Genomic DNA, 19,874 nt, shown 5'->3' on the forward strand with positions numbered 1-19,874 from the left:
ACATCAAGACGGTAGCTGGAGGGTCTGGGGAGATGGCTCAGTAGAATATGCCCTTCCCTGGCAAGCGCAAGGGCCTGAGTTCAATCCCTGGTTCCGCAAAAAGAAAACAAAATAAAACAAAACACAACCAGATTGTAGCCGGAGGCCTAAGATGGAGACCAATGGCCAGAGCCACATGCCTCCTTATGAGATAAACAGCAAGTAAGCTGTCAGCAGGAGGAGCAGTAGCAGCTTGGACAGTAAGTCCAGACTGGCGACCAGGACATCTGGACCCAGCCCAGACACACATGTCTTTGTTCTTCCATGTACCCCTGTTAACGTGACACATCGCTGTATTGGATTAATATTAGCTCTACTTGTGATCCTACAGGTTGATTGTGGTCTGACTCACATGGTCCTGTGCTGTGACTTTGCTGTATTGATTCCTCCCATTACTCCTGGCAAAGGTTCTTGGTGACAACACACTTGGGACCCTTTCTGCAAAGCCAGGATTAATTCACTCTCTTCCTTATTTCCAATACAACTTGCATGACTCCCTCCTTTGGTTTGGAACCTCACCCTTGGATGTGGAGAGACCCTGAACTCAGCACATTTGATATCCAACAGGTCGGGAGCCATGTTTTTCCTGTATCATTGACACATAAGACTCACTGGGCTATTTACAAACTGAATCTCTAATAGGATGGCAGGAGGGGTTGATGTCACCCTCCCCTAACAAACAGGAGAAAGCCAGGAGTGCCGGCTTCACATCTCCGATGATGCTGAGGGGCACCTCTGGGGAGGGCAGGGGGCCTGGATAGGTGCAGAGGACACTGAGTCAGTCAGTGGCTGGCAGGTCATGCAGGTCAGTTTGCCTGAGTGAGGAGCTATGGCAGGCTGTGAGCAAGTTTCCTGACTGGTTCTGACAAGGTTCTGCTGGGAGCCTTTGGACTTTGGTGGGGAAACTGGACTCTACCACAGCAAGCGTACCAGGGAGCAGGGTGAGTACAGGGCCAGGGAGCGCAGAGTCGGACCTCGGGGTCCTGGGTCCTGTTCAGCCCCTTGTTTCATAAAACTTACCTGTGCCAAGGGCTTCCAGTACCTGAAGACCCCACCAGAGGTAAGCTTGGCTCTTTGAAGGAGCTGGACTCAGGATAAGCTACCTGCTTAACTTGCCAGGTGTAAATGGGAAAGGGGGCAGTGGGACACAGCCTGTCTCCATCCCCCAGGGAGGTCCTCAGGGAGCCAGGGGCAGCACTCATCACAGCCTGGTGAGGAGATGCTTGACCCCCTTGTGCGCCCAGGAGGTCCAGGTCCCTGCTGCTGACGAAGAACCCCGACTCACAGAGCCTGGCCCATGGGAGGGGAAGCTCCCGAGTCTCCAGCAGGCCCAGGGTGGGGGCTGGCGAGTTGGTCCAGTAGGAAGCCAAGCAGTGGGAGGCCTCTCCTCCCTTCGCTTTCTCCACCTCCCCTTTCATTGCCCACCGCCCCCAGCCCCCCCAGTCGCCCCTTTGCGTCTCCACGCTCTCCATTGTATCTTCTTCACCCTTGCCCTGCGCCCCCCTGCGCCCACCGCGCGCCCCCTCAGGCTCCATCCTCCTCCCCCCTCCGCCCGAGCCCCTGTCCTTCCTCCTCCCCTCTCCACACCCCTCCCCCGGCCTCCACCCACCCCACTCTCCCTCCCGAGCCGCTGCGAGTGCAGCCTCTCCACTCCCGCGCGGGACGCCCTCCCCGTCGCCTCTGCTCTCCCAGCCATGTCCTGGGCAGCGCTCCTCGGCCTCCTGGCCGCTCTGCTGCTATTGCTGCTGCTACTGAGCCGCCGGCGCGCACGGTGAGTCCGCCCGCCCCGGTCCCCGACCCCGACGCCGACCCGACCTCTTCCTCAGCCATGGTCCCCAGACATCCAGGTGTGCGCCGAGCCCGCTCCAGGTGCGCGGGCTGCGTGCCGCCTAAGGCACACTGGTGCCCACTGTGCCCGGAGCTGACCACTCCGGGTCTCCCGAGGAAGGTGCCCCCAGCAGGAGGAAGGTGCCTGGGGGGGAGGGTCGCATCCACCAGTGCCCCGTGTCCCCTGCGCAGGCCGAGAATTGTGGGTGGGTAAGTAGAGGCCTGGGGGGCAGGGGTGGTGGCACAGCGTCCTGGAGCTACCTCTTGCGGGAGTACGGGTCCTGCAATCCTGAGTGGGGTCCATAGGCTCAGCATTAACGTTTGCTTGGGGAGAAACTGAGGCTTGTATGGCGTCCAGGCCTGAGGTTCCACCGTAGGACAAGGGAGACCCAGGGCAGTTGTCTAGGCCCATGGTCCCAAAGGCTTTTCTGCGCCTCGGGGAAATCTCAAGGAAAAACTGGAACGCAATCAAAATCAGGGTGCTTGCAGTAGGTTTTCTTCTTTTTAATAAAGCAGTTTTAAAATTAATCTGAATTGTACGAGGATAGCAGGATCTATTTGACTTTTCACAAATACTCATCCTGTCCTAGTCAAGACTGAAGCCCCACAATCTGGGTTCAAGTCCACTCCCCTTTCCTGGGCCTCTCGATGCTCTTCTGGGTAGAACTTTACAGATTTTTTTAAATGTACTTTGCTTTTCAGACTAGTTTGAAATTTACAGAAAAGTTGCCGAGATACTAAAAAGGCCTGACGTCTCCCTGGTTGTTTCTCCCTTTGTTATATTTGTTGTATATTTGTCAAAACTAAGACTCCAAGGCTGATCATTACCTTTAACTTCAGGGGTACTTAATCAACTTCTGCATGAATGCCCCAGACCAGCGCCTCACCTGTGGTTGGCATCTCTTCTCGGCTTCCCCACATGTTTTATTTTTTTAAAATTTCCCCCAGATGTTTTAATAATTCCTCTAGATGCGTAGGTATGAACTTGTCAGTATAGTGTGTGTTGTATTTACATTAGTGTCTGAAAATTCCAGAAACATTGGAGACTTTCATTTTTTAAACAGTATGTTAGTGGATTTGTCAAATAATAAGCTCTCTGTAATTTTCTTCATTTCTCCAGTATACTTTTCCCAGATGAAATTTAAAACTATGGATTCAAACATTCACCTGGAGAAAAAAAGGGGGGGGGGAATCAGTTTCTCTGCGGATCAAGGAGTTATTTTTCTAAACTCGTCAGGCTTTCCAACATTATGTAGACATGTTTTCAGAATGTACTTCGGTTTTTGTTGTTCTCTCCAGATTTCAGGTTTGACGTTTGTTCATGCTGCTGTGTGGAGACCTAATCTGTTCTTTGAAGCTTCTGTAGTCCATCACTTGATGGAATGAGGTTTCAGGGTCCCTGTACCTCATTTATTTATGTTCCTATTGATGGATTTTTTGGCCCTTTCCTGTGCTATCAATGTTCCAGACACATGCTGTGATCTCTGGGCCTGTGGGACACACTGGGGAAGGTGGAGGCAGTGAGAGGGATTGTGGATTCTGGGAAAGGGTTCCTGTGGCTTGTGGGCTGATTTGGGCCCCATAGGATGCAGAATTTCTAGGTTGCAAGTAAATCTGCTTTATTCCAGCATCCGGTACCAGGTCAGACAGAGGTCAGTCTACAGTGGGCCGCAGCCTAATCTAACATCTGGTTTGTACCAGATAGTGTGAGGAGAGAAAATTGGGGGCCTCCATATGTAAAAACTCAAGGCAGAAGCTTCTTGAAAAGAACTGGAAGATGTGGCCACACCTTCCCAGGACTCCACGGTAGACCCAGCCCTGGCTAAGCCTGCCTCGGTACCCCTACCCGCCATGCTCCTCCATCCTGCACCCATTCCACTTACCCTTGTGCTTCCTCTGCTGCCGTTCCTTTCTATTGATAATGATACAAATCTGTGTCTGTTTCAAAAATTGGAAATCAGAAACCAGACCAAGAAGGCTCCCTGCTTTTTCTATGTGGCAGGAGGCAATGTGGGGAGGTGTGGTAGAGCTAAAAGTGACTCTCTGTTGATTGCAGGTAGACACCCCTGGTGGCCTGTCAGGCACCCTGGGGAAGAAGAAGCTAAGTAGTTTACTCAGAAACAGAGTTGGCTTCAGCCCAGCTGAGGGGTCTGGTGGGGGAGAGACTCAGGCAGGCCAAGGGGTCTTTGAATGAGCAAAGACAGCTAGGTTCCTGCAGGGAGTCAGAACTCCAGGGAGAATCAGAAGGGGTATCCTGCATCTGAATCAGGTAAGCAGGCCACAGTTCTGTGGGAGCAAGAGCAGGGAGGGGGGCCAGCCTCGCTTAGCTCCCAGACCAGGCTTGGCAGTGTCCCAGAAGTGAGAGTGTCAGCGGGCAAGGCTGGAGACCGCAGGCTCTGAAACAGAGCCTCTTGCCTCAGCTGGCCGCAGGCTGAGTCACACTGGAATGTGGCTGGACCTGGGTAGCATGAGGAGCCAGGCCAGGGGAAGCGGCCAGCCACATCAGGCCGGGTGCCTGGACTCCCGCTTCCTGCTTTTGTCTGCGCCACCTTGGGACTTTTCTGGGGAAAGAGGCCAGCTGCCAGGAATAACACTTGGTTTGGTGGGCAGTGCCAAGTAAAGTGGAGAAAGGGCAGGTGAGAAAGCCTTCACCCTTAGATGCCTCAGGGAAAGCCTTCATGCCCATGTGTAGATCGACCACTGAGCTCTGTCTTGCTTTCCCTATCTGCAAAGTGGCATGTCAGCGTCCCCTGGGGTGGCCTGGGAGCCCCTGAGGTATCAAGAGCTTAGGCTGTGTAGCCTGACTTTCCTGGATGGAAACCCAGCTCCTCTATGGTGGGTCCTTGGGCAAGTGACTCAGCCACTCTGTCACAGTTTCCTCCTCTGTAAAATGGGCCTGTCAGATTCTGTGTCTTCCTCACAGTCTGGGTAGGATGCATTGTGTTAGTGGGGGGAAGTGCTTAGCATGGTGCTTCCTGCAGTCAGGGCTCTGCAGTTGGCTCTTCTTACCAAGCAGGGAGAGGTGGGAAATGCCAAACCCAGTGCCTGAGGTGTAGGTGGTACTCAATCTGCTTAATCTATGCACCTGGGAGTCTTCTTGATCCTATTTCCTAACGGCATCCAAGCTGCAAGTGCTGGGTACTCTCTGAGGTGCTCTATGACTCACTTTGTCCCATTCACAGTCTGAGAAAGTCCACAGTATTGTTGCTCCTGTTTTATAAGCCAGGCACTTGAGGCCCAGAGAGGCTGTCATTCAGCCAGCAGAAAGCTTGGCTGGGCCAGATGTGGCGCAAGCCTATAATCCCAGCACTAGGGAGGCTGAGGGAGGAAGATTGCTGTGAGTTCAAGGCCACCCTGGGCTACAAAGTGAGTTCAAGTCCTCCATCTTCTTCTCTGGGTTGTCTCCACCTTCCTGCAACCCTAGTCCTCAAGCCTACCTGTTCTCTCCTGTCCACCCCATCCCACCCCTTGGGTTATGCTGGGGGACAGATAAGGAGGGAGAAGGAGGGGAGGGATGGATGGACCCCTGAACTGCTGTGTGTGGATGGACGCTTCCTGCTCTGGAAGTGGGGGACCCAGATGCTAGGCCTTCTGAGCAGTCATAGTAGGCTCTGTTGTCTCGTTACTTCCTCTTGCCTCTCTCTATTGCTACCCTGTAAAAGCATAGTCATACTGATATAGGGGGAAAAAAAAACCCAGAACTCTTAGCCTGCTAGAGGTCAGATACCCAAGTTCAAGTTCCCTGAAGTCAAAGAATGAATTGTAAGGAACAATGGAAGTTGAAAGTAGGAAAAATGTATTGAGAGAGAAAGAGAGAGAGAGAGAGCTCTTGGGAGACCGGAGGGGACCTGAAAGTGGGTTGCCACAGAGCCCGCTTCTCAAGGGAAGCTTTACAGAGCAAAATGGCAAGGTGGGCCCAATGTGGGTCCAAACCCTGATCAACCAATAAGATTACTAGTATAGCTGATTGGGTAATATTGGTCCAGTTGGGAAGCAGGTCATGTAACAAGTGTACATGGAAAGAACAAGGATTTGTTTTTGGATAAGATGAGTCAGGAAGTCCTGGTCACCCACTGGAGTGACTGGTGTCTATCTAGACTTCATTGGCCCAGGGGATCCCGGTTATAGTACAATCTTCAATTTATTTGTGTTTATCCCATTGGAGAGGCATTAGGCCTGGTCATTCCATCTTTATCCCGAGGCCTGGATTTTCACAGACGCACCTCCAGCCCCAGTTGTAATGTGTTCCCATCTTCTGCACTGACTCCCTAGAGTGCCTGCCCCTGTGTGACTGCCTATAAAATTTCTACCTAGCGTAGCTGTCTGTGGAGTCACTTCCTGAGTCCAGTTTCAAATCCTCCACCGAGTGCCCTCACACTTGGCCTAGAAGCCAGACTCTCACCATGACATTCAGGCCCTCTAGGTCATCTCCAGCATCCTTGCTCAGGTCTCACCTGGCCATTCTCTACCCCTGCTACACCAGCTCCTCTGTCTTGACCACCTCGTCCAGAGTGCTCCACCGCAGCACTTCTGCACCTGCTGCTTCTTCCATCTGTGGCGCCTTTCCAGAGCGCCTCTTCTCATCCTTTCAGTCCTTGCTCACATGGAGCCTCTTGGAGAGGCTGTCCTTGATTACTTACCTTCTTTGCTCCGTCCCCCCACTGTCTCAATCACACTTCTTCCCTTTTTTGTTTTGTCATTTTGAGACAGGGTCTCACTATGCAGTGCAGGCAGGCCTTGAGCTCGCTTTTTACCACAGGTTGGTCTCAAACTCACAAAACGATCCTCCTGCCTCAGCTTCCCAGGTGCTGGGATTGCAGGTGTGCACCACCACACCTGTCCTTATTTATTTCTTTAATGAAATGTAGTTCACATACCGTAAAATGTGCTCCTTGAAAGCATTCAGTTCAGCAGTTCTTAGCATGCTCACAGGATTGAGCAACCACCACCAAGATGAAATTGCAGAATTTCATCCTGTTTCACAGAAACTTTGTGTCTGCTTGTAGCCACTCCCTGCTCCCCTGGCAACCACTGATAGACTTTCTGTCTCTGTTGATTTCCCCAATTTTGGATATTTCTCTAAAAGGAAATCATAGAGTGTGCAGCCTCTCGTGTCTGGTTTCATTCATGTAGCCTGATGGTTTCACGGTTCAGCCACGTGGCAGCCATGTGGCAACATGAATCAGAAGCTCACTCCCTTTTATCACTGAGTAACGTTCCATGGCGTGGACATACCACATTTGGTTCATCTGTTAGTCAGTCAATGGGCGTTTGGATTGATTTCACTTTGTGATGACAGTGTTATGAGTAATGCTGCCATCAGGGATCATGTGCCAGCTCTTGCACCACCGCGTGTCTGCAGTGCCAGGGCTGCCCTGTTGGGTCACAGAGTAAGTCTGTGTTTACAAACCCAGACTGGTTATTACAGAGACCGCACCCTTTTCCACTCCAATGAAGGTCCCAATTTCTCCACATCCTGGGTAATGTTTACTTTCCATTTAAGTGTTTTATTGCACTCATCCTTGTGGGCATAAAGTGGCACCTCAGTCTCATTTTGATTTGTGTGTCAGCAGTGATGAAGGGTGGTGAGCATCTCTGTCTGCTCATGGGTGGTTTATTTTTTAGTTTTCATTTTTGTATTTTTAGGGAAGGGTCTACAGGGTGTTCAGGGTCTCACTACTAGATCAGACTCTAGTGATCTGCCTGTTTACAGCCTCCCAAGAGCTGGGATTACAGGTGTGCGCCACCATGCCCAGTCTCAACTGCTGTCTCTGTGCCCCGGGGGGCAGGGCCGGCACGGCAGGCCTGGAGAACAAACCCCTCGCCCTTGCATCTGCTTGCAGGTGCTTTAATCCACTGAGCTATTTGGCTGGCCCTCAAGGGTGGTTTATGTATTTACTTTCAAGAATTGCGCATCCAAATCCTTTGAGCACCTTTCATTCTGTCCATCCATCCATCCATCCATCCATCCATCCATCCATTCATTCATCTGTAGCCCTGGGGTGGACCCTGGGCCTCCTGTGTGCTGAGCACTGGCTCTAGCTCTGAGCTGTTCCTCAGCCTCTTGTTCACTTCAGCAGACATCTGGGCTTTCTACATTTCTGGGACTCTGGTTTCTTTTCTTTTCTCTTTCCCCTTTCATCTTTTTTCTCTGCCTCTTATCCTTCACTTCCTATATTACGCTGTTTTTCTTGACCAGTTCTTGCAACTGTTTTCTTTTTTAAGCATCTTTTTATTTATTCATTTGGTACAGGGTCTCACTGTGCAGCTCGGACTTGTAGTGATCCTCCTGTTTCAGCCTCCCCAGTGCTGGGATTACAGATGTGCACCACCATGCCTGGTTTCAGTGGTTGGCATGGCATGTGGTACCAGGCATCGAACCCTCGATCTTGTGCTTCCAGGCAGGCGCTTAGACTGTCCAGCTAGCCTCCAGCTCCCTTGCACCTGTTTTCTAACTCTGTCAATTTCCTATCAATTTTCAATCATTCTAAGGCTAAGACAGGGTCCTAACTTGTTTTTAGAGACTTCAGGGATCCTCTGTGAGTTCCAGGTCTACACATTGTGAGCCTTGGAGCTTCATTTCTGTGATATCTCCCGCCCCTGGGAATTGAACTCATGACCTCACATTTGCCAGGCTGGTGCTGTGCCGCTGAGCTATATCCCTGGCCCTGATATTTTGTTTTGCTTTGTTTTGATTTTTGAGACAGGGTCTCACTATATAGTTCAGGTTGGTCCCTCAACCTTGCAGCGGTCCTCCTGCCTCAGCCTCCTGAGTGCTGGGATTAGAGGCGTGTGCCACCATGCCTGGCTTCATTCTGTGGTCTTGATGAAGGCTTCCTTAGCTCATGGTCCCTCCCTCATAGGGTGACAAGGACAAGATGGGACATGACTCAGGGCAAGACCTCATCTGTGCGCTGTGGGCCTGAGGAGAGCAGTTATTTACCTCTGCAGAACAAACCACTAAATATTGCAGCAGGCAGTCAGTCAGTCACTCAGCCATGGCCAGAAGTCATTGGGGTCGTTGGGTGTGGTGCCCCTGGCTCTGATATGGTGGTGGTGCCAGATGCCTTTCCCTGGGAAGCTCAAGAGGAGAACCTGGCTTTCAGAAGGAGGACCAAGGCCCCGTGTCCCCACCTGCTGTCAGCCTGGGTCCCCTCACAGTGCCTGGGGGCACCCATGTTCCTTCTGTCCCGAGAGCCAGCAAGCAAGGTTCTCCCCTACATGCTGCCCTTCTGGGAAGTGAGCAGGCCCTCGCTGGCCACACAGTGTGCCAGCACCTTTTGTCTTTTTGTCTTTTTTTTAGTTTTGTTTTTCTTTTTAGTTTCTATTCTTTTTCCTCTTTCTCATTTCGCCTTCTTTCTCTGCCTCTTAACTTTCATTTCCCGTAATGTGCTGTTTTTCTTGTTCATTCTTTCCTGTGGTTGTTTTCTCAGTCAGTTTCCTTCTTACTCCTTTATTTCCCACTCTCTCTTTTCTCCTACCCATTGATTAAGTGCTGTTTCTTTTTGTTTTGTTTTTTTGTTTTTTGTACTGGAGATCGAACTCAGGGCCTTGCACTTACCAGACAGCACTTATGCCATGGAGCTATCTCCCTGGCTCCAATTTTTCACATTTTACTTTTCTTGTTCTCTGATTCCCCACTTTCCCTACCTTTTCTAGTATGACTACCATGAATCTCTAGATAAGTAGCTAGCTACTTCTATGTTATTACTATTCTTTTTTTTTTTTTTTTTAGTAGGGATCTACAGGGTCTACGGGGTCTCACTACATAGATTGGACTCAGTGATCTGCCTGTGTTTAGCCTTCCAAAAAGTTGGGATTACAGGCACACGCCACCACGCCCAGTCTCAATCACCGTCTCAGTGCACCCTGGGGGCAGGGCTGGCATGGCAAGACCGGACCAGCCGCCATATCTACCTAAGCAGGCACTTTAATCCGCTGAGCTATTTGATTAACCCAAAATTGAGAAGGATTTTTTTTTTTTGTTTGTTTTTTTTTTTTGCTGGCTCAGGCTGCCTTAAGGGCGGGTCTGGTAAGGCACACGGAGCTCAGCTGAGGATCGAACTGCAGTCCCCTGAACCTGACTGGATTTGCCCCAGCAGGTGCTTAAACAACTGAGCTAGCCCGCAAGCCCCCTGCTATTACTATTCAATATTGTTCTATTGTTAGTGGGGGTAAAGTTGTTCCAATTAGTAGGTATTTGCTGTAGGTCAATATTTTTTTGTACTGGGGATCAAACTCAGGACCTTGTGCTTGCCAGGTGGGCACATAGGCTGCTGAGCTATCTCTTCAGCCCTCTTGCTGTAGGTCAATCATAGGTTGGTTTGTGTTCAAGCTGTAATTGTAGATCTCTTCCCTATGGTCAAGGATGACACATTATCGTTCCTTAGAGTCTGTCCGTGTTCAGTTTGTCTTTGGGGCTATTATTGCTGATTTTATTACTGTAACCAAGGTGACACAGTTGATGCCTTCAGTTGGTTTTCTCTGGATGCCAATATTTGGCTTCCTTGGGCTCATTAACAATATGGCGGCCCATTCCTGGACAACTGGGTACTAAGCCACACACACCACAGCTTCTTTGCCCACAGAAATGGAGGGCGCTGGATCCTCAGACAGAGGCAAAGACCAGTACTCAGCCACACACGCAGGGCACTGAAGAAGAGTAGGCATGAGCTAAAGTGGTCTCAATCCTAGTGACAAAGCTTACCAGGACCCATAAGCCTCAACACATCCAACAGAAACAGGGGAAGACAAGGACGCCAGATGCCTCCCAGAACTCCCAGCATTCCCACAGCTGACCTGGAGCATAAAAGGGGTGAAAACCAAGAGCCACACTCCTGGAGTATCTAAAAGGATAACACAACAGGTCAATATGGCATTTGGAAGACATACGTAGATAATGGGCCAAATAAACCGTATCAGCAATCCTGCAGAAGACACCTATAAAAATCCAGCAGAGCTAAGCAAAAAGATCCAGAACATGAATAACCAGCATAGAGAAGAATTAGTGTAAAAAAAGGTTCACCAGTTGGGTGAGGTCTCTTAAGGAGAGCAGTTTTTCTCAGGGTCACTGAGAAAAGCCGCCTGTGTGTCACTGACTGAGGGAGCATCACCGGTGTGGCCATGGGGTTGCCCTAGGAGTCTGCCTTCCAAGTCAGCGGGGTGTTACTGCTGCATTCTCCACTCACGGCTGGTTCTGACCTCCCGGCCTCAGGCCAAGCAAGCGGGCATCTCGTGTCCCTTCACTGCCTAAAAATCTCCCCTGGCTCCTACACCACTCAAGCAAAAATCTGAAGTCCTCACAGCTGCCTGTGAGACTCTGGCCTGTCCCCATCACCTCTCTGGCCTCAATGCCCAGGGCTTCCTCTTGCCATCTTTAGTCCAGCCAAGCTTGGCTCCCTACTGAACACACAGCTCAACTTCAGGGCCTCTGCACCTGCTGTGTTCCTGGAAAGCCTTCTTCTCAGTGCCCATAGGCTGCCCCCTCACCATCACCGTCTCTGCCCGCCACCTTGTCGGTGGAGCCTGCCTTCACCCCTCCAGGAGCCCCCCCTTGGTGGCACTCTGTCCCCGCCTTGTTTTGTTTTTTTGTTTGCTTGTTTTTGTTTTTTTGCAGAACCAGGGATTGAACTCAGGCCCTTGTGCTTACCAGGCAAGCACTTATTCTACTGAGCTATCTCCCTGGCCCCAACCCCCCGCCTTGTTTTGCCAAGTGGTGCTAAGTGCTGTGGCTTCTGCAGGCGACCTGGTGAGCCTCCGCTGGACCTGGGCAGCATTCCTTGGCTGGGCCACGCTCTGGAGTTTGGAAGAGATGCTGCCAGCTTCCTCACTAGGATGAAGGAGAAGCACGGTGACATCTTTACTGTAAGTGCCTCCTTGCCTCTGGAGGGAAGGGAACGAGCAGCTGGCCTCCTCCCAACACCTGGCCATAGGCCATCCCCCACCTGGCACACCCGGGCCAGCCCACTTTCTGTCCACCTGTGCACCCAGCGCTCCTCAGCCTTCCATATTTTAATTATCCCTTCAGCTCTTGCAACATTATGGAGTTACATAGTCATTCGATGTCTGGTACTTATACAGCCGTTTGGCTGACCTCACCCATTCATGCAGCTTCGGTCTCTCCAAGGTTCATCTTCCCATCTCCTGCCTCCGCTCAGCATCCTCCCAGCGCCTTCCCACCACCCCTCACCTGTCTTTTTTCATTGATTCACCCCATGTATTCACTTATTTATCCATCATTTATCCTTCTGCCTACTGAAATTTACCCAGAGTTCTTACACTCATGTCCCCAGCACCTATTGACCTTTCATCCCTAAATTCAATTCCCACTAACTTCCATTCCTGGATTTATTTACCCATCTTTCTGTCCATCTACCTCCATCCACCAACATCAGCTACCTAGCCAGTCAGTATCTGACTTCAATCTGCATCTATTTGTACTGCCATCTGTCCCTTCTCCCAGAATTCACGCGAACAGCCACCATCACCCATTAGCCCCGCTTCCATGTGCCCTCCTAACTTCCATCCACCTCACATTCATCCTCCAACCTCTTTGCTCATTATCTCCTTAGCATCCTGCCTCCTTTGTACTCAATACTTCTTCATGCATTATGTTTCCAGGCAACCTCCAGCTGCCCATTTATCCATCTCTTCACCCAACAGTAGATTCCTTGACCTGCCCTTCCATTTATTCATTTAACATTCTAGCCACTAGCACTAACCCTTGCATTCTCCCTCCCTCCTCCATTACTTCCTTTTTCCCCCTCCTTCCTTCTGTTCCTTTCTTTTTCCCTTCCTTCCATCCATTCATTTATCCTTCCTATTTATCCATCCACCCTTCCAGCCAACCACCCACCCATCCACCCATCCATCCATCTATCCATCCATTCATCCATCCATTATACACAAATCCATGCACCCACCCACTCACTGCCCTCTGTGCAGACTGTCTGGGCTGCAGAGACTTGACCCTAACTAACCAAGACAACCATGGTGGGTGCTTGCAGGACAGGTGGCTTTGCTTTAAAAAGTATTGAATTCCCGCCCTAGTTCTGCCACTTCTCACTGGTGAAATCTGGGACACCTCACCTCACTTTTGCATAGGTGAGTGATGGTTTCTGCCTCTTAGGTGGTGGTGAAGGTAGGTAAAAATACTGCTCAGTCTTTTAGGGCAGCACCTGGCAGGTGAGATATTTCAACCACTGAGAAGTGTGTGGTTGTCTTAGTTACTTCCTTGTTGCTGGGACAAAATACCTGACACCTACAAATTAAAGGAGGAAAAATTTATTTTAGTTCACAGTTTGTAGAGGTTTCAGTCCGTAGCCTCCCTGGTTCTAAGGCAGGGCAGCACGGCAGAGGAAAAACAGTTCACTGTGTGGCAGGCCAGAGGCAGCAGTCGCGAGCCTCCCCTTCCCTTTTCATCCCATTCGGGCTCCAAGCCTATTGGTTGGTGCCTCTCACATGCAAGGTGGTTCTTCTGCTGTCAGTAATCCACCCAGCTATATCCAGAACCTCAGTAGTCCAGTCAGTGGACTAATACAGTTATTACCTTAATGAGCCCATATAAGTCACCCCCCAAAGTTCCACCTGGGAACACTAGGGGACATTTTAGGTATAAACCACAGCTGTGGTTCATGTGACCCTCCTTCCTACAGGTGTTGGTGGGGGGCAGGTATGTCACTGTCCTCCTGGACCCACACTCCTACGACACGGTGATGTGGGAGCCGCGCACCAAGCTGGATTTCCAGGCCTATGCTGTCATCCTCATGGAGAGAATTTTCAAGGTGCAGCTCCCCGATTATGACCCCAGTGATGAGAAGGCCAAGATGAAGTTGTGAGTGGCTGGAGCTGGTCTCGGGGGTGGCTGGGTGGGTGGTGCAAAGACTGGGGCAGGCGTGCCTGGCTCCACAACAGCTGTACTGTAAAAACTGTTTCCAGTGGGGAGTCCCTCACCCATACAGACCGGCAATTCATTCTGCTGCCAGCAGGAGTCGCTGCTGGTCATGGGCCATGTGCTGCCTGGTCTACTCATCTGGCCATCCACCCCTTGGAGAAAAGTTCTGTTTCTTGGCCTTAAAACACACCTGAAGTTTGGCCCAGCATCATGGGGACTTGGCAGAGAGACTGCTCGCTTCTGCCGCTCTCCAGACAGGGTCCCTGCCCAAGCTGAGCCCTTCATGTTTGTTCATACAGCTGAAGTCGTGTCTCTTTAGCATTCCTCCATCAGGGGATGCTTAGCTCTCTAAACAGGGCCTCCCTGGGCTACAGGGAGGAGTTGACTTCTTAGCTCCTTTTCTTCCAGTAATGTGCCCCAGGCAGGGACTGACTGCCCCAGCCAGGCGGGTGTAGACTAGAGTTGGGCGACCGGGCCTCCGTCCCGCTGTGCCTCTCGTCAGCGTGCGGCCAGCCAAGGGCAAGGTCCACTCCCCGCCTTCCTGTGTCTCCACCTGTAACTGTTATGCCTGTGCGGTGAGGTCTGATGCTTAGCTCACCTTAAGAGTAACTGTCTTGTTGCTGATAGTGATGGTAAGAATCAGAGTGTCTTGGTCCTCATTTCCAGCAGGCGCTATGAGCTAAGGGGCCCTAGGTGGGGAGAGAAGTGGCTGAGGGTGTATGTTTCCTTCTGGGACCTGAACTTGCACCCTTCTGTCACCCACCTCAGGACCCTGCAGCACAGAGACCTGCAGGCACTCACAGATGCCATGTACACCAACCTCTGCACCGTCCTGCTGGGCGAGCCTGCGGAGGCAGCCGGGGACTGGCGGAAGGCGGGCCTGCTCGAGTTCTCTTACAGTGCCCTGCTCAGGTGAGCTCAGCGGGGGCCCACACTGGACTGTGCCTAGCCACAGGAACGGCCACTTTTGGAATGCGGCCCAGAGAATCCGCACAGGGAGGACACTGTGTGCTGGGGCCCCAGGTTCTCCTGGCCCAGCCCCTGAGCTGGGAAAGGCCCTGTGGGCATCCAGAGAAGGAGCAGCAAGTAAGGCCAGGGGCTACCTTGGTCCGTGGTTTCCCAAATCCGGATTTTACCCATTAGCAAGATAAGATGTTTGGGAGGCCAGCTCAGGGCCTAGACCTGCACTCAGAGCTTCTAACCTTACAGTAAAAGTGGCACAAGTATTTCCTCCTTCAGTAGGGCTGGGTGCCCTCCTGTCCTGGCCTCACTCTGGGCTTCTCTGGGCTCTTGGGATGCATCAGGGAACAGATGTCCTTACTTTGAGAGTGGTGACCATGAGGGAGGATCCACTGGGGGTGACTGCAAGTGGGGCCTTTCCGCCAGACTGTCCAGGGAGGGAGGCTCTCAGGTCCAACCCCAGGGCTGAGGCCTAACTCCAAGGTGCCCAAGGGGCCAGAGTCTTGGCAGAGGAAATGGCAGATGCAAAGGCCCAGGGGTGGAAAGGAGCTCGACAGGAGGGCCAGTGTGAACGGAGGGGAGTGAGCCCAGAGACAAGCTGGGGATGAGGTCAGAGAAACTGGCAGAACCAGGTCTCACTGAGCCTGGACTCTGGAAGGCTTTGGGCCTCACTGTCAGCATGAGGGAATGACATTAAGGGGTTTTCTTTGGTTACTGCAAGGAAACTGGGTGGCAGTTGGGTGAAGGGAGGACCCTGTAGTCACTCACCCAGGGAAGGAGTGAGGACCTGGGTTTGAGAGAGGGCAGGAATGTGGGTAACTGTGGGCGGTAGGCGGTGGCAGGGCCGGGGTCGGCCTGGGGTAGAGAGAGCAGTGAGTTAAGGACAAGGTCTTGACTTTGGGTGCTGCCCGTAACTGAGCGGCTTCTATCAGGGCTCTGGAAGCCTGCATACACGGAGAGCAGCCGTTCCAGGTGCCAGGGTGTGGGTGCGGTGTGTGCGCATGCGCACCCGCGCACACGCTTGACCTTGCTGTACATCTGTGTAGACACCACAGGGCGATGCAGTGCTCACAACAGTGCCTCGAAGCCGGCACTTTCTATACCTCATCTGACAGAGGGGACAGCTGAGACCCTAAGTCGTTTGCTGAGTCCCCTGTGGGGCTGGGGGAGACCCACTCCAGAGCTTCCCTTTCAACCATACCCGTGTGTGTGTGTGTGTGTGTGTGTGTGTCCCCATTTTTGTCCTCTGCCTAGACGAGGCAGACACAGCATGGGTGGAAATAGTCTGGGTGACCCCATTATTGTAGGACGGGTCCTGGGGGACGGTAAAAAGCTCCCAGCAAGTTCATGGCAGTGGGCTCCCACTTGTCCCAGGGCCTTAAACTCCTTGGTGGATTCTGGCCTCTTAGATCCCAGAGCAGGGCAGGGAGCGAGCGAGGGGAGCAGGTAGGGCAGGCCTAGGGCAGGGGGAGTCCAGTGCGAGTCTAGTCCATTCTTTACTGGCCCGGAGCTCCTGCCTCCAGCCTCTGCACCTATGGGCCTTTGTGGCCATCTGCAGCCTAAACAGAAAGGGAATGGACAGTTGCTAGATGCAGCGGCGCAAGGCCGTAATCCTAGCTAAGGCAAGAGGATTGCAAGTTCAAGGCCATCCTGGGCAATTTAGTAAGAGCCTGTCTGAAAATAAAATAAATAACAAGGACGCTAAGGTGGGTATAGTTCAGGGTCTGTGTGGGTGCTTGCCACCCAGGGTTTCATCCCCAGGCCTGGAAAAGAAAGGGTGGGGGATGAGGGAATGGGCAAGCTGGACCACTGGGACACAGAGGCGGAGGTGCAGATTCGCCCAGACCCGTGAAGGGCAGGGCCTGACCCTCGCACCCGGTTCTAGACAGATCCCGAAGTTCCCTTCACAGCGGCCTGCTGGCTGCCCCGTGAGCAGGCTGGGCGCGCTCCCTCGCGGGGCCCTTGCACTGTGTTCCCCTCATCTGCATGGTTTCTCATTCACCTTGCATCTCAAGGACCTTGGAGAGGCCTTCCTGACACCCCAACGGCTGGCTGGGCCCAGCTTGGTGCTTCTTTGTAGGGCCTAGCGCCACCTAGGGGTAGTGTGTGTTTTTGCGCAGGTGCTTACCGTGTAGCCGGATGTTTTGATACAGAGGTGCTGGGGAAGATCCCTCCATCCGCACCTTGAAAGTTCCTGGCCCCTGAGTTCGCTGTTTTTATTTCCACTGTACACACTGGCAGAAATGCGTGGGCCAGCCACCGGCCTCAGCGTCCCGGCCAGCGCTCTAACCAGGCCTAGGCTTGGCCTGTGCCTGCTGCCTGCCTGCCTGCCTCCCTTGCCTCTCCCCCGCTTATCCTGCAGGCCTCAGCACAACCCCTGGCTCCTGCAGGAGGCCTCCCCTGACCCTTTCCAGGCGTCTCGTCTCCTCACCTCTGCTCCCAACCGCATCCCACAGCCCCCTTGCCCACTCTGCTTCGGCCCCACCAGCCTGCTCAGTGCCATCAACCCTTGCAGCTCCTCCCTGCCACAGGGCGCTTGCACTTGCTGTTTGCTCTTTCTTGACCCCCTCCCGCTCCTCCCATGTGTGTTCCTTCTCACCCTGCAGTTTCCCAGTGAGCTCTGCTCTAGGCCATTCGTGCCTGTCCCCACCCCACCCTTCCTGAACCAATCCCTGCTCTTATAACTCTCCCCTACTCCTTGCTGTGCATCTCCCTGGGCTGCAGCATCAGCCCCAAAGGACGGGGATTCTTGGACATCAGCTGCGAGCCCAGCACCGTGCAGCACACAGAGTTCCCTGGTGAATGAGTACAGAAGTTTCTCGACCACCGTGGGGTGTGGGCTGCAGGTTTCCAAGAAGGACCCTGACCTGCTGCTGCTGTCCCCAGAGCCGGCTTCCTGACCCTGTATGGTGTGGAGGCATCACCAGGCACCCCCGAGAGCCAGGCCGAGGACCGCAGCCACTCAGCTGACGTCTTCCACACCTTCCGGCAGCTTGACCTGCTGCTCCCCAAGCTGGCTAGAGGCTCCGTGTCGGCAGGTAAGTGCTGCAGGCTCCGCACAGGCAGCAGGCGACAGGGAGCCCCAAGGGTCTGCAAGGAAGGAAGACCAAAGCCACACGGGAGGAAGGACACCCCCACTGTGGGGCTGTACAGGAGCAGGGCTTGGGCCAGAGCTGGGCCTGCTGGGGAGAGCCGTGGTCCAACGCAGCATCTACAGTACCGTCTGTGTAGGGTGTGTGTGTGTGTGTGTGTGTGTGTGTGTGTGTGTGTGTGTGATCTTGTTTTATGTTGTTTTAAATTTCTTTACATGTACTTCAGGGCATATGAAATAAAGCAGAGAGATTAATAAGAGAGTTCTCCATGGTTCCAAAGCACCACAACCCTCCACAGAGATAAAAGCATTGTTACTGCCTGGAGTATATCCTGGTAGTGTTTTCTCAAAACAGATTCACACACACACACTTACACATTTCTTCATTGTTTTCAAGGCTTTTTATTTACTTACTTTTACTGAGGTATCTTTTCTATTTGGAAAAGCCCCCACATTCTATACACACAGATGAGTGTGGGTCTAAGCATGTTGTACCCTTTCCCAGCCACTGCTCAGCCCCTGAGGAGACCACAGTACTGGTTTCTTTCACCTCTAGGTGGCTTTGTTTGTTCTCAACTTCCTTCTGTGTTCCCGCTTTTGTGAGTCTGGCTTCTTTCATTCCATTTAATGTCTGTGAGAGTCATGCAAGTTGCTGTATGTCTTAATAGACTGTTCTTTTTCATTGCCGTGTAGTATTTCACGTGGGTAAAATGTTCACCCAGTTTTTTGCTACTAGGCTTTCTAATAATTTCCACCATATGTGTCCCAGTGCATGTATGTCCTCATTTCTTTTAGCTGCCAGCTGTTTGCTTTTGTAATGTCTATTTATCATGTTGGAAGAATTGTTTTGTCACTTTGAGTAAACTCCATGAGGAGACCATTTCCACATTGGTTTGGAAAAACTCACCTTATTCATTGTCTTGGCTACAGAGGGCATCGGTGGTAGGGAGCAGCTTCGGGGCTGATGCACCCCCAGGGGCAACGGAAACCAGTAGGTGGCGCCATCTCCCAGTCCCGCGTCTCAGGCGCCCCGGATGAGGCATACCCTTGGGGTCTTCTGTGCTGTAACCCAGGACCTGGGTCCCCTGAGTGCAGTGGATGCCAGGTCCCCGGGCCAGCCTAGGAGATCATGCTGCCGAGTGCCCTGAGAAGGCTGAGACGAGCTGAGTGTTTGAGTCTCAGACGCTCACCGCGGAGGTCTGGGTTCGAGTCGCTGCTCCGCTCTGCTGCAGGTGACTTTCAGCACGTGACTTCTTCCTGCGTCCCTCCTCTGCAGGCACAGCTGCGAGCGCGGTGGAAACACTCTGGGCTCCTGCTGGCTCCAGGGCCACACCTGCGTCTCTGTGCTCTCCCTGTGACCTTAGCTGCGAGCCCGCAGGTGCAGTAGGATGGTCCTCCAGGCGGCTGTCCGAAGGCGCCGCGGCAGGGAGCAGAGGGCGCTTTCAGCTGAGCGCTGCCTTTGTGCGTGCACCGCCTCCCGTGCTCAGAACACCGCGTCACCATTTCCTTCACCTACGGGTTTTTAAAAACCAAGAACATTGTGAAATAAACATAATTTTGTGGCTAACAACTTAGAGGAACAGCCAGTATAAACTAATAATACTGCTTCCTCCACTCCCAGCATCTGGGACATGTATTCCTGCGCAGGATGCTTGCACGTTCAGACGAATAAGCACACACATATGAATACGAACCTAGAGTGTCTCAGTGCATGCTTAGGAAAAGGGATTGTGCAGACTCTGCTCTCTGCATGTTTTTTGTTTTTGTTTTTGTTTTGTGGAACTGGGGATTGAACTCAGGCCCTTGCGCTTGCTAGGCAAGCACTTATTCTACTGAGCGATCTCCCTAGGCCCTGCGTGTTGTTTTTTGTTGTTATTGTAACTTAACACAATAGCTGTACATTCTCTCCTTGTCAAACATATGTCTTTAGAGGTATCAGCCAATGCAGTTAGAGAAACAAAGCCAACTATAGGTACAAGATTGGGTAAAAAAGTAAAATCTTTATCTATATTTTATGCAGTTGATTTGATACAGTATCTGGAAAATCCTCGGAAATAAGTGACA

The 19,874-nt window shown here is 52.2% G+C and overlaps 1 protein-coding gene across 2 annotated transcripts in view; it reads left to right on the forward strand.

Annotated features, from left to right (window-relative positions):
• Nucleotides 1-1,018: 1,018 nt before the first annotated feature.
• Nucleotides 1,019-19,874, forward strand: part of Ptgis (prostaglandin I2 synthase) — a 39,430-nt gene continuing 20,574 nt past the window's right edge. Inside the window, exons 1-5 of one of the 2 annotated variants that reach the window (XM_023720778.1) lie at nt 1,019-1,099; nt 11,607-11,730; nt 13,521-13,699; nt 14,528-14,671; nt 17,606-17,757. In XM_023720778.1, coding sequence (XP_023576546.1) covers nt 11,701-11,730; nt 13,521-13,699; nt 14,528-14,671; nt 17,606-17,757 — 505 coding nt within the window. In that variant the 5' untranslated portion in view covers nt 1,019-1,099; nt 11,607-11,700. Of the gene's footprint in view, nt 1,100-1,502; nt 1,811-11,606; nt 11,731-13,520; nt 13,700-14,527; nt 14,672-17,605; nt 17,758-19,874 lie in introns of those variants that run through there. The other variant, XM_004636046.2, reaches the window with a different exon arrangement.

Source organism: Octodon degus, unplaced genomic scaffold (genome assembly GCF_000260255.1).
Source record: "Octodon degus isolate 3935 unplaced genomic scaffold, OctDeg1.0 scaffold00077, whole genome shotgun sequence".
NCBI lineage: Eukaryota > Metazoa > Chordata > Mammalia > Rodentia > Octodontidae > Octodon > Octodon degus.